This window comes from Hyperolius riggenbachi, chromosome 5 (genome assembly GCF_040937935.1).
Source record: "Hyperolius riggenbachi isolate aHypRig1 chromosome 5, aHypRig1.pri, whole genome shotgun sequence".
In the NCBI taxonomy this organism is placed as follows: Eukaryota; Metazoa; Chordata; class Amphibia; order Anura; family Hyperoliidae; genus Hyperolius; species Hyperolius riggenbachi.
Genome location: NC_090650.1, coordinates 369,694,057 through 369,711,964, shown reverse-complemented (window position 1 = coordinate 369,711,964; position 17,908 = coordinate 369,694,057). Strand labels below are relative to the sequence as shown.

General features: G+C 44.5%; 1 protein-coding gene across 2 annotated transcripts in view; it reads left to right on the top strand.

Moving 5' to 3' along the window:
- The window catches only part of ZBTB10 (zinc finger and BTB domain containing 10), a 39,787-nt gene that overhangs the window by 17,192 nt on the left and 4,687 nt on the right, over positions 1–17,908 (top strand). Inside the window, exons 3-4 of one of the 2 annotated variants that reach the window (XM_068237531.1) lie at positions 2,459–2,539; positions 14,275–14,340. In XM_068237531.1, the coding sequence (XP_068093632.1) occupies positions 2,459–2,539; positions 14,275–14,340 (147 nt within the window). The remainder of the gene's footprint in view (positions 1–2,458; positions 2,540–14,274; positions 14,341–17,908) is intronic. The other variant, XM_068237532.1, reaches the window with a different exon arrangement.

Sequence of the window (17,908 nt, the reverse complement as noted above, 5' to 3'; positions counted from 1 at the left end):
CAGGCGGTTTCAGATCATCTGCAGTCATTAGGTTGGATAATAAATCAAGAAAAATCATGCCTACTACCAAACCAAAGAATGTTGTTCTTGGGCATTTCGATAGATGCGCTGGATCAAAAGTTCTATCTTCCAAAGGAAAAAGGGGAAAAATTAAAAAATGCAATTCTGACCCTTCAAAAAGAATGGCGACCTTCATTAAGAATGATTTCACAGGTGTTGGGAATAATGTCATCAACAATGGTGGCTGTACCGTGGGCATTGTCGCATCTCAGGAAGCTTCAAAATTTCCTGTTGGAAAATTGGGATGGACAACCTCGGAGTCTGGACTTCAGGGTGTCCATTCCAACACTAGTGAAGTCATCGCTGCAGTGGTGGTTGGAGGACTCCAATCTACTGAAAGGCAATCTGTGGAAATATCCAACAGAGAAGATTCTAACCACGGACGCAAGTTCGTGGGGATGGGGTGCTCATGTGGACCATGCAGCATTTCAGGGCAGATGGTCAAGACAGGAGTCCCAGAGCTCTTTGAATTTGAGAGAATTGAAAGCTGTGGGTTTGGCACTGACTCAGGCAAAAGAGATAATATTCAAGACACACGTATTAGTGCAGTCAGACAATGTTACGACAGTAGCATTCATAAACAAACAGGGAGGCACGAGGTCCCGGTTATTACAGGAAGCTGCGGCAGAGATTTTATTCTGGGCAGAAGAGAATGTGTTGTCCTTGAGAGCGGTTCATCTCAGGGGCACTTTGAATTTAGATGCGGACAAGTTGAGCAGAAACAAAATTCTAGCCTCAGAATGGTCACTGAACAAACAAGTCTTTCTGCTGATCACGGAAAGATGGGGTGTTCCGTCAGTAGACCTGCTAGCATCTCAAGAGAATGCGCAGATACAAAGTTATTTCTCGTTGAATCCAACAGACAATGCATTAGGGATAAATGCGTTCAATTACCAGTGGGACTTTCCGTTGATTTATGTTTTTCCTCCCCTGAACATGATCCCGGCAGTGCTGGAGAAATGGAGGAAGGACCGAAGGAAAATGATTCTGATAGCTCCTGTTTGGCCAAGAAGATCTTGGTTTGCGGTAATGAAAAGGTTCACGGTGGAACAACCGTGGTTACTGCCCCTCAGACCAGATTTGTTGGTCCAAGGAGATCTGTGGCATCCACATCCAGATCGACTGAATCTGGCGGTATGGATCCTGAACTGACTTTGTTAAAGGGCATGGGGGTGTCAGATAAAGCAGCCTCAACATTGATTGGAAGCCGCAAGGAGGTAACAAGGAAAATTTATTTAAAGTATTGGAAAGTTTTTCATGTCTGGCTGAAAAACTCTAAGTTTGATAGCATGTCTATCCCAGCAATTCTGGATTTTCTCCAGGAAGGTTGGGAAAAGAACGTGTCGGTCAGTACTCTGAGAGTACAAATGGCAGCGCTTACTGCGTTCTCTGGTGTGCCTATTTCTACCTCTCCTTTAATTGTAAGATTTATGAAAGCAGTTGCAAGAAAACTTCCCGTTTTCAAACCATACGTGTCTCCTTGGGATCTGTCTGTGGTTCTGCAGGGTCTAGTCAAGGCTCCTTTTGAACCACTAAGAGATTGTACGCTTAAAGTTCTTACTTATAAGGTAGTTTTCTTAATAGCAATTACTACGGCGAGGCGAGTTAGTGAGATTCAGTCCCTGTCAATTAAAAGTCCTTACTTTCAAGATTTTCAGGACAGGTTGGTACTTCAGACAGATCCAAAATTTTGTCCTAAGGTGATGTCAAAATTTCACAGGTCCCAGGATATTGTGTTACCAACCTTTTGTGTGAATCCGAGGAATGAGAAAGAACAGAGTTTCCATTACTTAGATGTTAGAAGATGTGTATTAGAATATCTGGCCAGAACGGCGGATATCAGAAAGTCAGATGCATTATTCATTTTACATACAGGTAAAAATTCAGGCCAGGCAGCTTCTAAATCGACTATAGCTAATTGGATTAAATTAGCAATTATTGAGGCTTATAAGGTTATGAATGTTGATCCGCCAGCTTCCTTTAAGGCACATTCGACTAGGGCCATGGCGGCTTCATGGGCAAATAGAGCAGGGGCATCTCCTGAACAAATTTGCAAGGCGGCGACATGGTCAACGTTTTCTACGTTCATTCGCCACTACCGGATTGACGCATTATCTGCTCATGACCAAGCGTTTGGGAGAAAAATTCTTCAAGCAGTGGTCCCACCCTAAGGTTATATTACTTGTTTATCGTCTCACCTTGCCCTGAAGGATTGTGGGGAAAAAGCAGAGTTAGTACCTGCTAACGATGTTTTCAACAATCCTTCAGGGCAACGATCCCACCCGGGTGTTGTTGTCTTGTCAGATAGTGGCACTGATTGTGGGTTAGTGGATTGTTCACCTGTCGGGTACTTGTCTAAACGCACTGAGGGTGGACTAACCATTTGATTCTTTTATAGGGGAAGTGCTGTCTGTTCCTGCGTCTGGGAGGGGCGACGTCTCACCTTGCCCTGAAGGATTGTTGAAAACATCGTTAGCAGGTACTAACTCTGCTTTTCCTCAGGTGTGCAATCATTCTATATGACAACTGTACTGAGAAAATGTGGGGGCTGCCAGATTTATTTTTTCATATACAATATAGGCATATGACTATGGTAGGGACTAGATTGTGAGCTCCTTCGAGGGACAGTTAATGACAAGACTATATATGCTCTGTACAGCTCTGTGGAGGATGTCTGCGCTATATAAATACTAAATATTGAGAATAATACAATACCAGTTGCCTGGCAGCCCTGCTGATCTATTTGGCTGCAGTAGTGTCTGAATAACACCAGAAACATGCATGCAACTAATCTTGTCAGATCTGACAATGACTGAAACACTTGACCTGCTGGATGCTTGTTCAGGGTCTATGGCTAAAAGTATTATACCTAATACACACGGTACAATTTTCTGTGCGATAGATGGATCCAATTGATAAAATCCGTCATGTCCGATATTGCTCCCGATTGTTTCTGCGCTCGATTTCTTATAGCAGTGAATGGAAAAAGATAAGAAAAACGAATGAAGGGAAGATAATCTTGTGCAGACTCATGCGGAAAAAACAATCGGGTGGGAAAATCGCACGGAAAATCTTGCCGTGTGTACCCAGCATTAGAGGCAGAGGATCAGCAGGGTTGCTAGGCAACTGGTATTGCTTAAAAGGAAATAACTATCGGAGCCTCTCTATCCCTCTCGCTTCAGTCGTCCTTTATAATACCAAGACTTCTGAAGATGTCCACATAGATGTGAATCTTATCTCAAGATATGCATCTGGTACACAATGGTTTGGCACCCAAACAATGAGGCCTATGAGGGTGATTGTCATCAACTCGTGACTGGATCTTGGGAAATTTTAACAAAAACATATAAAACCATTAAGGAATACAAGCAAAGGAGAACAGAAATGCATTGTCACTCAACCCCCACCCCCAAACGTAGAAGATAATAGTATATATGCAGTCACTCGGGCCAATAACAAGTGTACTAATGCATTAAATGTATATCTAAATTGGGCTGCATGAGCAGGAAAGTTGTCTGAAGACAGTGAAGGAGAGTTGGTCCATTCACTCCTAACTGCTTGGTGTTGGGCAACCTCTATTCCTATATATTTGGTAATATATCATAATTCATACAAACCCATTGAGGTAAAGCCTTCCTCTAATATACCAAATAAGCAGAGTTTAGGGTCTACCTGCACTGTTATTTACTTAAAGAGAATCTGTACTCTAATATTCTTACACTAAAAAGCATACCATTCTACTCCTTATTTTCTCCTGTGCCCCTCTGTGCTGTTTCTGCCACTCTCTGCTGCAATCCTGGCTTGTAATTAACAGTTTTAGGCAATGTTTACAAACAAACTAACCAGCTTCTAATAGGCTAGGCTAAGCATAGTGTGTGAGTATGCAGGGGGCCTGCAGAGGGTGTGTATCGCTTCTACCAATCACAAGCAGCCCTGCACATTCCACACAATCAAAGCCTTAGCCCGACAAACAGGACAGAGGAAAGATACATTGATTTATTACAGAGACAGTGTAATTAGGAAGAGCTGCAGTAAGCCCCAGCACATTAGAACAGGCATAGGAACTCATAGGATAGAAGAACTAAGGCTGAAAAAATTGTTACAGAGTCTCTTTAAGTCAAAAACTGTGATACTTGAGAAACGGCTAACCACCAGGCAATCCCAAACAAGATGCCAGAAATGTGCATTAAGAATGTAATACTTCTGTGTTCAGTTTGGAAATGATCACAAGTGTTAAAGAAAACCTGTAATGAAAAAACCTCCCCTGGGGGGGACTCGCCTCGGGTGGGGAAAGCCTCCGGATCCTATTGAGGCTTCCCCGTCCTCCTCTTCGGTCCCACAGCGGCAGCAAAAATCCTCCCGGAGCTGCGGCGATGTAAATATTTACCTCTTGGCTCCAGCGCAGGCGCAGTATCCGCTCTCTGCACGGAGATAGGCGAAAATAGCCGATCTCCATTGGGCCTCTCTACTGCGCAGGCGCAAGTCTCCTGCGCAGTAGAGCGGACCCAATGGAGATCGGCTATTTTCGCCTATCTCCGTGGGAAGAGCCGCAACAGCGCCCCCAGTGGAGCCAGAAAAGGTAAATATTGCACTGCCCGACAATTGTTGCATTTGCGTTCCGTGGGCTGCAGCGAGACCGCCGTGGGACACAGGAGGACGGGGGAAGCCTCGATAGGGTCCAGAGGCTTCCCCTACCGAGGTGAGTACCCCCAGGGCAACTTTTTTTTTCAGTACAGGTTTTCTTTAAAGGTGAGCTTTGCTCTAGTTATTTTGGCTCCCTTGTATCATGGCTGCTGATAGCATTAACTTCAGCATGGTGTTTTACACCTGCTATGTTAAAGCAAGTCTAGTGAAAATACAAAACCAGATACTCAAAACAAACAAAATAAAAAACAGATACGGTTCCAATATAGACACAAGAACTCTAAAGAAAAAAAAAAGATCAGCATGGTATTAACATAAAGGCAGTGCCAATAATATATAACCGGCCACATCAATACATAACATGTCTAATATAGGGTGACACTTCCATAAATCCGTAACACTCATGTTTCCTATTAGAAAGAGAAAATACAGTAAAGTTGGGGTTTAGTCTGCCCCCCCCCCAAAAAAAACAGAATTCTGTGAGGCTTGGGAGTCCTGCAGACTCTCCCTCTAGCAATTGCACAACCTAGAGGGCTGACCTTAAAAAAGGTCTTTGCTGCCCATATCAAAGCCTTCTGACCTTGTGTGGAAAAGGTCATTGCCCAGGAGGGAAGAGCCAGAGCAGCCAAACTGACTCCTGACTAAATGCTTTCAGCAAATTACCTAAGAATTCATCCATAGATTGTGTAGCGTATCTGATGCCTATTTATAAATGTTCAGTTCATCTGCTTTCTGAGTATATTGAGTTGTCTGTTAGGGTTGGCCATTCTAATTAAGCAGTGCACAAAGCACACCTGAGGGCTCTTATTTGTTCAGTTAGGCTTCATTGTGCAATTAGGCCACACCTACTGTTGTACCTGTAATATGATATGTGCAAGCAGATAAAGGCTGTGGACCTGCATACAGCATCTGAGGGGTGGCAAGGAAGATATCGGATATTTTTCTCTATGAGTCTAATTCAAGTACAATATTACGTTTTGCATACATTTTTCCCTTATGCAAATTTTCACGGTCTTATGTGAATTTTAATGCAAATTATTATGTTTCCATCAATCATTACATGGAAAATGAATGTGTGATACAGAATTCTGCAGCATTCAGTCCATATTTTTTTCTGCATTGCACCATATTAAAAAAAAAAAACAAATTCAATGGAGAAGACTCCATTGACTTTCATTGGTTTCGGTTTCAATGCAAATAATTGCATTGCAATTTTTCACTTTGTGGAAACAGGCCCTGAAGGGGAGCTTGTTTTGCCCCTTGTGATAAGCTCAAATATCACACGTGGGTAGTAGTAATTTTGTAGTGAAATTTGCAGTTGTAACGATACATTTCAAACTTTTATCAAAATTGAATTCTGATGCGTAATTTTTTAAAAACGTAACTTTCCCCTGCCAGTAGACCTGAATGCATTTATTAAAAAAAAAAAAAAAAAAAAAGCCTTCTCATTCTTGCAGACGTCAATGCATTTATGCCGACATTTGGATTAAAGATTTAATGCAGAATTGGTTTTCTGAAGCTCTAGTACACATAAGCTGTATTGGGAATTCCTATCTGCCACATGTTTCAGGCTAGTTTCACACTGCAAACTGGTGGCAGCGGTGGGGTGCGTCGTGCCCACTGCACCGCCAGGAACAGGCCTTCAGGGAACACCGTGTTAGTAAGCGCTGTTCCCTGTCTTGCCACCAGCAAAGCAGGAAGTGATGCGCTCTTGTAGTCACTTCAGGGTATGCAGAAGTGCGTTGAAACTTATCATATTGTTGCCATATACTAACATGAATTGAGGGCCGACGCAGGTTGCCCCAGATCCCGCACAGTAATGTAGTTCTGCACTAACGTTAGATTAGGGACTACCGGCGCAGTGTACCACAATGGCTATCATTCATAAAGGAGCTGTCAGTAAGGGAAATCCATGCGGAAAAACACCGCTGCCGGTATTTTAGACTTCTGGGTGGGCATTCATAAAAATGTATCCATGTGCGGTAGCAGTGCGGAGATTCCCCGAACTAGGCTGGCGGTAGGCTTGCGGAGACACGGAAGCTGCCGAGTTGATACATCTCTCCGTGTTCCGCTCTGCTGCAGCTGCCTGGGAGGTCTGTGTGTCTCCATTTACTTACATTGGTATCGCCACATCAGAGTGAGCGGTACTTCCCGACCTCACACCGCTTGCGGTGATCTTCATGAATTAACATTTTGCTACATTTGTTCCGATAATCACCGCACAAGGTGGTGATTTATCACTCTGCTCGGTAGTGTCATTTTTTCATGCGGAAAGAGCCTTTATGAATGCTGACTTTGCCGAGTGTTCGGTAAAGTCAGCTGTTTTAAGCATTTTCGCATGCGGAAATGCTTTATGAATGATAGCCAATGTGAGAAGTATGATCTTCCCCATGGGGTTGCATTAGACTGCGATAGTGTCAATTTGACGCACCGACAGTGTGAAAGGGCCCTCAAGGTTATCGGATTGCACTTTAAACCTTTGCTGTTATCAGAAGAGCTCCTGTGTCCATCAGTGGGGGCGGTGCTTTGCACTTGAAGGGGTTGGCACCTCGCATTGCCTATGGCCATAATAAGCTGGTGGCCAGAAGTTACAGGATTGTCCTCTGCTGGTCACCATGTCCTAAGGCTGGTTGGTGGGGATTGTATTTTATTTATTATTATTATTACATTATTAAGTGCCACCATATTCCGTGGTACTGTACAGAGTAAGGGGAAAAAGATAGGGTACATAGTAATACAGACTGGTATACACAAAATATAGACACTGGTACATAGTGCGGCAATGGAGCAGCAGGCAGCACCCAACCATCCAAGTCCGACATGCTCAGGTAGGTGTCCCTCTGTCCCCAGGAACAGCAGCAGGAATGCGAAGGGAAAGGGACCCAGCACAGTCTTCAAGTTTGTATGAAGCTCTTTTATTTAAAGCGGATCCGAGATGAAAAACTAACTATAACAAGTAACTTGTCTATGTATGTTACCTAAAGTTTAGATAGTTTACACAGCAAATTAGCTGCAAACAGCTTTAACAGAATATGGGCCTTTTTCCACTAGCCTGCGATTTGCGTTTTGCTTCTGATCGCAAATCGCAAGGTACATTAAACTAATGGAAACTGCAGCAGCAATTTCCATTAGTGCGATCCGATTGCGATGCGATTTTGGTCAAAGCGCAATCGTCGTCCTGCCGCGTTTTGTATGCGATTGAGCTGGACTATGAGTATAGTAGCTCAATCGCAATCGCATGGTGGAAATTGAAACGCGATTGCGATCGGAATCGCAATCGCGATCACATTTCATAGTGGAAAAGAGCCCTATGATTGATTATTCCTGTAATACAATGACAGCAGCCATGTTTGTAAACATTACATAGAGGCAGGCTTATCTGCATCTTGAGCAAAAAAACCTAATCCCCCTCCTCCTCTCCCCTGCCTCTGAAATCTCTGGCTAGTAATACCTCCCCCTCCTCCTGCCCAGACTGAGCTCCCATGAGCCCTTGCTACTGTCTGAAAGTGCCTTGGGCATGGCTTGTTTAGTTTATAGGGAATTAGAGTATTAAAACAAAAAAAGTATTTGACTTGAGGAATGCCCTATAAACAATAGGAAAGGAACACAATTATGCAATGAGTAAAAGTTCATCTCGGATCCACTTTAAGGCATAAAGCAGCATACAGCAAATAGGGCAGGCAACAACGACGTTTCGAGAGGAGCTTCTCTCTTTATAAAGTCCACATGCCCATTAAGGCAAACGTCGTAATTGCCTGCCCTATTTGTATAAGCTGTATCCTGCTTTATGCCTTAAATGAGCTTAATACATACTTGAAGACACTACTGGGTCCCATCTCTTCACATTATTGGTACAGAATTGGTAGACATAGTAATTAAAGTTACAATGTTAACGTGATGAACAAAATGTACAGCAACTTCCAAGACCCCAAACGATAAGAGAGCCCTGCCCTCGCTAGCTAACAATCGAAAGGAACGGGGAGGAAATGAGGTGGTGTAGTATTTATAGTTAGAGGCAATGTGTTTTCGGTTATATTTAGTGAGTACAACTTGACCGGGTGTGGAAGGGGGAACAGGTAACTGGTATTGTTTAAAATGAATTAAATATGGCAGCCTCCATATCCTTTTCGTTACAGTTGTCTACACAGCGGCAGTCCCCATCAGCGATTATCACAAGTCGTCAGTCAATTAGATGCATATCATAGAGTCTTCCTCATTGAGCAGTGGTTGACCAAATAGTTACACTATCAAACTCCGTGTCTAGCAAAATTGTAATCAGCAGTAGCGCATAATGCTTCTAAATATATGGCATAATGCTTCTAAATATATGGGCAGCACGGTGGCGTAGTGGTTAGCTCTCTCGCCTTGCAGCGCTGGGTCCCTGGTTCGAATCCCAGCCAGGGCACTATCTGCAAACAGTTTGTATGTTCTCTCCGTGTCTGCGTGGGTTTCCTCCGGGCACTCCGGTTTCCTCCCACATTCCAAAAACATACGGATAAGCTAATTGGCGCCCCCTAAAATTGGCCCTAGACTACAGTACTTACACTACATGATATATGGCAATGGTAGGGATTAGATTGTGAGCTCCTTTGAGGGACAGTTAGTGACAAGACTATTGTATTATAGTTGAGTCTGTATGTAACCGTGAATAGAAACAAAACTGACCTTGTGGTTACAGTTCTTAAAGGGAACCTTAACTGAACGGGGGTAAAGAGTTTTACTTACCTGGGGCTATTACCAGCCCCCTGCAGCAGTCCTGTGCCCTCGGCGCTGCTCTGGAATCCTCTGGTCCCCCGCTGTCACTTAGTTTCGTTTTTGACGTCTCACCAGTCGCCGGCCGCCATGCGTATTTTTGGACGCATTCACCAATGCAATTAGTGCATATTGCGGACCGCAACGCGTACAAAAATACGCGTTGCCACATCTACGCGTGCGGAATGCGGCAACGCATATTTTTGTACGCGTTGTGGTCCGCAATAGCGCTAATTGCATTGGTGAATGCGTCCAATAATACGCATGGCGGCTGGCGACTGGTGAGTCGTCAAAAACGAAACTGACAGCGGGGGACAAGAGGATTCCAGAGCGGCGCCGAGGGCACAGGACTGCTGCAGGGGGCTGGTAATAGCCCCAGGTAAGTAAAACTCTTTACCCCCCGTTCAGTTAAGGTTCCCTTTAATTGGGGCAAAATGCAGGTGTCGTTTGGGGGGTTTTGAAGCAAAATGTGCATATTTTTCATGTCGGTCTGATTCTAGACAAATTAGGGCAAATATTGGCCTGCTGGCCCAAGCCACCAATCATTTCTCAGCCGTGAAAGACACTACAAAGACTAGCCAGGATTCTGATTGAGTTCATTGGATACATGCTACATTTTACCTTTGTCAAAAACATTTGTCTTGCTCAGGGCTGTGGTGTCGGAGTTGGAGTCGGGGCAATTTTGGGCACCCGGTGTTGGAGTCGGAGTTGTGTCAGAAAGCGGAGTCGCATGATTTTTGTACAAAATTCACAGCCCTGTTAAGTATTAGAGTAAGGCGTCGGAGTCGAGGAGTCTGAGTCTGAGCAATTTTGGGTAGTCGAAGTTGGGGTCGTGGTTTCAAAAACTGAGTCGGAGTTGGAGTCTGAAGATTTTTGTACCGACTCCACAGCCCTGGTCTTCCTAAGTCAGCAGCTTCTTCAATTCAGTCAGCTTGACTGCTGGTGCCCATTTTGTGGCTTTTCAGTACTTTTGAAGGCTGTAAACTCGATATGTTGGTGCTTTTTTAAATGAAGGATCGTAACCGCTACCTGTCACAGCATCCTATGTTGCACAAAGCAGCACTATAGCACCCTCACAGCACCCTTTGTGTAACCTACTGCTCTGATAGCCCTGCATTTGGTAACTTGCAAATTTCCTTTTTCCCTTTAAATATAAATGAAGCTTACAATAAATGAAATTATGAATACAATAAATGTATGTATCATGGGCCAGATGTGGTCTATGTGGTCAATTCATGTAAATACTGCATGCGCACCATACCCCGCATTCAAACAAACAAGTCATTCAAATGACTGTACACACGTGGCCATCTTGCACTATAGTTGGTTAGTTGACCTGCAGGTTGGTTGTCTAGTTGTTTACAGGCCGTACACATGCACAACTTTTTGTTCAAAAGACAAGTTTAAATGATAGTTGGTTGGAAAAGTTGGACGTGTGTACGCACCTTTAGGCAACAATTTGGGGATGTGTGTGTGTGTGTGTGTGTCCGTGACCCTAGGTCTTCAGGAAAAGCATTGGGGCAGTTGGAAGCGCCGAGTTAAGTCTAGTGTGTGTGTACAATTTTTTATTCTGGAAAGATGTAAATGTGATGACAATGCTGATTTGATGTAGATTTTATGTAGCTTAGAAATGGAACAGCATTATAAGCTGCTGCATTTGATTGGCCAGTTTCCAGGTTACATAAAATGACCATCAACTCAGAATTTTTAGCATCACATTGACTTTCCATAGCTTTAACTAGCAGTATAACTAAGGAGAGTAGTTTTTCTCGACATGTGGATGAACACCTGGGCTATGTAAACCAGCTGTGGTGACCATCTAGCATGAGTGCAGATGTGCTTATACATGTGATCCAAGTTGTAGAAAGCTGACTGTTCTAGTTTTGTGCACATTTAAAAAAAAAAAAACGCTTGCAGATTTGGGCACTGAATAATGCCAATAGTAGTAGAATATCAGATATGTTACAAGTATTCTATCGCTTGACCTAATCTATCTCTCACACTAACCCTCCCACTTACTACCCACCCCCACCTAACGCTAACAGCCGAACTCCACTTTTTCACTACCTCTACCGACATCAGGGGTTCAATGAAATACGCTTGCCATTATTTGGATTTAAGCTACATAGTGGTCTATGGCGGTGCCCTAATTACCAGACTGTTGTGGGCACCCACTTTCCCTGCTTTGCTATATGCTGTATCAGAACATGTCCTGCTTTTTCTCCTGAGTTCAGACTGCATAGCTGAGAGCTGGGCAGCCTATGTTTTCTGAAATCGTTTCTAAAGGATGGCTGAAGCGAAAGGGTGCCATATTTATTTCCTTTTAAACAATATCCAATTGCCTGGCAGTCTTGCTGATCTTTTATGCATGCAGGTAATCCAGTCAGACATCAGTCAGTGCACTTGATCAGCGTGCTTGTTTAGGGTCTGAGGCTAAAGGTACAAGGCTAGAGATCCACTGGGTATCGCTTTACGAGCGCTTTGTGGAGAGATTGGTGCCACGATTCCTGGGCATTTGGATTTGCAGTTTTTCTGTGAGGATAAAGTTAATTATACTCACCTGGTATCCAGATGTCTGGCTTCCAGCCCTTAGCCCCTCCCCATAGCACAAGTGGTAACAGGTGCATTTCTAGCTCCAGTTAGAGACGCGCCTGTGACCTCTTGTGCTGGGGTGGGGCTACAAACCAGAAGCCAAACATTCAAGTGAATGGGAACCCATAATGAAATACAAAAGTCAGATACTCCCCTAAGGAGATGGGTCCCATAGAGCGTCCCCTCTCCTCTCCCGGTCCCCGCTGCTGCGCTGGCTCCCCCGTAGCGATATGCAACCGTTTCAGTCAAATAGCACTGTTTCCCCGCCGAAGGGAGGCTTCAGAAATGCTTTCGGAAGCACGAGTGCTCCTGAAGACGGGCTGCTCTACACTGTGCGAGCGTCCTCTATGACGCGCTCGCACATGCGCAGTATGGAGCCGCCTGTCTTCATGAGCACTCGGCTCCCGAAGGCTTCCGAAGTCCCCCATGGCGGGGGATGTGAACGGGGGAGCCAGCGCAACACCGAGGGCACCGGGAGAGGAGAGGGAAAGCTCATTAGGACCCGAGCCTTCCCTCTCCTTAGGTAAACTTTTTAACAGTCCTCCAAATATTTCCAAAATCGCTTTTGAAAAGTTATTCAAACGTGATTTTGAGCGCTTGTATCTTTTGTATTGGAGTGCAATCGCTCCAGAAATGCTGCAGGACAGACAGTTATTTGCCATAAATGCAGTCGATGAAATGGGGTCCCTCCTCAATAAATTTACTTTAGCTAACACTGACAAAAGTGCTCAAGTAGATTCCTGGCCTTATGCTAGGTACACACGATGCGCTTTTTCGGTCTGCTTTTTCCGTCTGCTTGAGTTTCTACTCTATTCTCTTATCTTTTCTTATCAATTTCCATTCACTTCAATGAGAAATCGACCAGAAAAACGATCGGAAATATCGGACATGACGGAAATTATCGAACCATCTATCTAACACAAAATTGTATGGTGTGTACCTAGCATTAGAGACAAATGATCAGCAGGACAGCCAGGCAGTTTGCATTGTTTAGGAGGAAGTAAATATGTCAATCTCCATATTCCTCCCACTTGTGGTGTGTTTTTAAAGGGAAGGTTCAGGGACTGTTCAAAATAAATAAAAATCCGCATCCACTTACCTGGGGCTTCCTCCAGCCCGTGGCAGGCAGGAGGTGCCCTCGGCGCCGCTCCGTAGGCTACCGGTGGTCTCCGGTAGCCGACCCGACCTGGCCAGGTCGGACTTCTTCTACGTTCCAAAATGCGCCTCACAGCGGCGTGCTGATGTCATCGGACGTCCTCCGGGCTTTACTGCGCAGGCTCAGAACTACTGAGCCTGCGCAGTACAACCCGGAGGACGTCCGGTGACGTCAGCGCGCCGCCGTGAGGCGCATTATGGAACGCAGAAGAAGCCCGACCTGGCCGCCGGCCTGGCCAGGTCGGGTCGGCTACCGGAGACCACCGGGAGCCTGCGGAGCGGCGCCGAGGGCACCTCCTGCCTGCCACGGGCTGGAGGAAGCCCCAGGTAAGTGGATGCGGATTTTTATTTATTTTTATCCCCCCCTGAACCTTCCCTTTAACCCCCCTGGCGGTATAAAAAATTACGCCAGGAGGGAGCGCAGCAGGTTTTTTTTTTTTTTTTCTTATATCATGTAGCGAGCCCAGGGCTCAGCGGCATCCCCCCGCCCGCTTCGATCAGGAAATCCCGTTCAAAGAACGGGATTTCCTGGAGGGCTTCCCGCGTCGCCATGGCGACGGGGCGGGATGACGTCGGGACGTCATTGGGAGTCCCGAACCACCCCTCAGCGCTGCCTGGCACTGATTGGCCAGGCAGCGCACGGGGTCTGGGGGGGGGGGGGGGGGGGGGCGCGTAGCGCGACGGATAGCAGCGATCGAGCGCGGGGCGGCGGCGATTGGTGTGCTGACGCAGCTAGCAAAGTGCTAGCTGCGTCCAGCAAAAAAAAAATTTAAACAAATCGGAGAAAACCTCCTGCGCGGCTTACCCCGAACTACGTTCGGGGTTACCGCCAAGGAGGTTGTCACCCAAAACTGCCATGTTTATTTTGTGCTGCAGTTATATAGTGCATGTCGGACTTTACTGAGCTCGTATTGTACATAGTAACTCCTGTCTCTAGTAGAGCAATGTAATCAAACCAGCAGTAATGCGTGATTAACCTTCTAACCTTTCATCTCTGGCCAGAATGTACCTGTAGTTTGTTTCATTTTATAAACCAGCTTGATGTAATTGTATATTTTGTTTTGTTTTCAGGAACCTCAAAAGAGTTTAAGTTTGGGTTATTCCCAGAGGCGTGGCCACGAGAAACGTGGGAGAATGGTAATTTTGCGTTTATTTTTTTTGTTTTCTTCCAAAAGGCAAGCGTGCACATTTTACATGCTGGTGGCGACGAGGTGGTGTCACTAGGCCGATTCCTGAGAGATTTCATGCTGAAATCGATCAGGAATCGGCCTGTGGTGTGTGGAAAGCTGACAGATCTCTCTCCGATCAGATTTGATCAGAGAGTGATGTCTCTTGGTCGAATCTGCCCATCATTGCTAGATGTATGGCACCTTTAGTGTGTGTTGTGTTGAACTAGATACACTGTGGCAGTAGAGCTAGACATACAAATTTAGATCAGGGAATGAATAAATATCTCCCTGTTGTCAATTATTTCCTTGGTCTGCCACTTCGCACCACTTGATCATTTTTCAGATTTTAGTATTGATCTTTTTGCAGGCTGATGCATTTAGAAGGGGCTTGCTGGCATTAATAGGCGTTGACTGGTGCTCAGTAGTGATTTCACTGGCACAAGCAGGCGTGCCACGAGAGCGCTCCACCACAATGCCAGAATCAGGATTGTTAGCAAAGACGTATATTGAAAGGAACTTTTGAGATAACTTAGCCAAAGCATTTTGCTGGAGCTGGAAAGAGCAACATGGCAGGAATCACTTGCAGTGTAACATGTGTACTGTTCTTATTTGTTGGGGTCTAAAAATGGTTTTTAAATTCCAGTTATTAAACTGCTGTACCTATTCCTACGTGTAATAAATAAGACTGTCCTGATGAACATGGTTTTATCACCATTTCATAATACCTACATGTTAGGCCTCATTCACACTTAGGGCTCATTTCCATATGTGCGCTTTCACCCGTGCTTATGGAAACTGCACTGTCTGCTGTTTCCTTACATGCACTGAGATTCACCACTGAATCGCAGTGCATGGCTGCCTGCATTTCGGGGCGATTCGACCCGCGATCCCATTCAGTATAGTGATTGGGATCGCAAGCTCTGCCCCGGCAGTGACACGCAACGCAGATCCGTGCAGCTCTGCGTTGTAGACGAGATGAGCCCTTTAGTGCGCTTCTGCCCACTTTTTATCAGCACATCAATGTGTTACAGATTGATACGCATTGCTGAAAAGCAGACAGAAGTGCAGTAGTGTGAATGAGGCCTTACCTTCACTATGTTTTGTATGATCCAGTCCAGTCCGACGAAGGCTTTTTAGAAGTCAAAAGCTCACTGTTTATCCATCTCTAAGTTAGCCAATAAATGGTATCATCCTGATTCAAAACTTCTTGCTTTTACTCATGGCTAACACGGTACAACACTTTACTGCTTTTGTATGATCTGGTAGGGTTTATCCACCTACAAAAATGCTTAGAAAAACTTGGATTTCTCCATTTTTAATTATATTTTTTCTTCCGTATGGTTCATCACACTGTTATTTAGTCATTTTGGGTTAATGTGTGCGTTTCCATACAAAACTCTGTACAGCTCTGTGCTTGAAAAATGCAGTGCCTGCACCTGTGGTTCATGGAAATGTATTCAGTGTGAATTGGCCATTGCAATCTACATACAAAATGGTACCGCTCTCACATTTTTGTAAATATTTTAGATCTTTTCATGGGACAATACTGACACTTTCATGTAATGTAAATAGGCAGTTTATAGATTGTATAACAGTGTAAATGTGCTGTCCCACTGCTAAAATAAGTATGGGAAGATTTTTCCAAATTCTCTGTTTTTGTGACCATGTAACAGGGACAAGAAGTCAGCTGTATTCACTCCAACAATAATTATTATTATTATTATTATTAAAGAACTGTTAGCCATCATATGGTCCCCCCACAAAAAATACATATGTAAGTAGATAAATGTTTACTCTACACGTTTTGGTTTCTTTTAATTTTCAATTTATATTATTTTCCTGGCAGGGGCCATCTTATGCCCTCCAGGTTAGAGAATTCCCCCCCCCCCCCCTCCACATCCCCCTCCTCCACATCCCCCTCCTCCCCGCACTGATTCAGAGTACAGCGGAGAGGATAAAGGCAGCAGGCACAGATTCACCTAATAATGTATCCAAGTGCTGGCGTTCCCATCTGTTCTCTGCACTACCACCGGAGGCAGTGCAGAGAGTATAGAAGGGAACTGAAGCGCCTGGGACCATTATTCAGGGAGTCTGTGTGCAGCTCCTTTATCCTTCCCCAATATTCAGCATCAAGAAGAGGGAGAATTCTGCGGGCGGCAGATGCAGCAGAGAGGGAGCCCACATACCTATGGAGGAGGGGGGCCAAGGACAGTGACAGGAGACAGCCTCTGGCCCCCCTCCCTGCGCACTAACACTGCTGAAACATAGAGTGAAGGGGAGAGCAGGCGGCCAATCACAGCGCAGAGAGGTGAGTGACAGAGGCTTCAGCCAATCAGTCTGATAACGGCATAGCATGTCACTTCTCTTTTTTGCGTCTGTGTTAGTCTAAGTACCATCTTAGAGCCTGGGGGCATGGGGGAGAGAAGAAGCGCAGTAAGATTGATTTTAAAGTTTGGATTTGCCTGGTTAGCATCCTCTTGACTATTGTAACAGCCTGCACTAGAAAATTAATTTTGTATTTAATGCCTAACAGTTACTCTTTAATATATAAAGTTCCAACATATTCCGTGGCACTGTACAAAGTAAGAAATAAACATGGGGTACAAAATAATATAGCCCATGATATACACAAATATACAAAATACAGAGTTGGCAAAAAATACTGAATCAGTACAAAGTACAGAATCTGTAATAATTATTAGTGACATAATTAATTAATATGAATAAATGTGTAACAAAATGCAAATCACAAAAGGGTGAGACATGACAGGTTATCCTTCCCCACTCTTTCCAGAATATACATAGCCGGCTTAAGGTCGATTTACAGCTGGTAAATGTAGGTTTGCTGAGGTGAAAAAAAAGGATACGTTTTCTATTTTTCCTAGGAATAAGAGGTTCTTAGTATTTTGGGTTAAGACCTGCTTTTCAGTAAAGTGTTTTGTTTTTTTTGTTTTTTTTTTGGAGAGGGTCTTATTGTTTAGTTGTTCTTTAAAGCAGAGCCGAGATGAAAAACCAACTATAACAACTAACTTGTCTATATATCGTATTTAAAGTTTAGATAGTTTACACTGCAAATCTGGCTGCATACAGCTTCAACGGTATATGATTATTTCTTCCTGTGGTACAATGACAGCAGCCATGTTCTGTTTGTCATCATTATGCAGGTAATCTGCAACTGCATCTCCACCCCCCAAGCCTGTGAAAAATTCACTCCCCTCTGCCTCTGAAATGTCACCGCCTCCTCCTCCTGCCTCCTAGTAACCGCCTCCTCCTCCTGCCCAGACTGAGCTCCCATAAGCCCTTGCTACATGGGTCTGAGTGCCTTGGCGTTTTGGAGAAGCTGTGGGCGAGGCTTGTTTAGTTTATAGGGAATTAGAGTATTAAAACGAACAAAAAAAAGCATTTGGCTTGAGGAATGCCCTATAAACTATATTTAAGGAACACAATTATGCAGTGAATAAAAGTTTATCTCGGATCCACTTTAAGTTGTCAAGGTCAGAGCCTTTTTTATATTCTGTTAAATGCTTGTATTATTT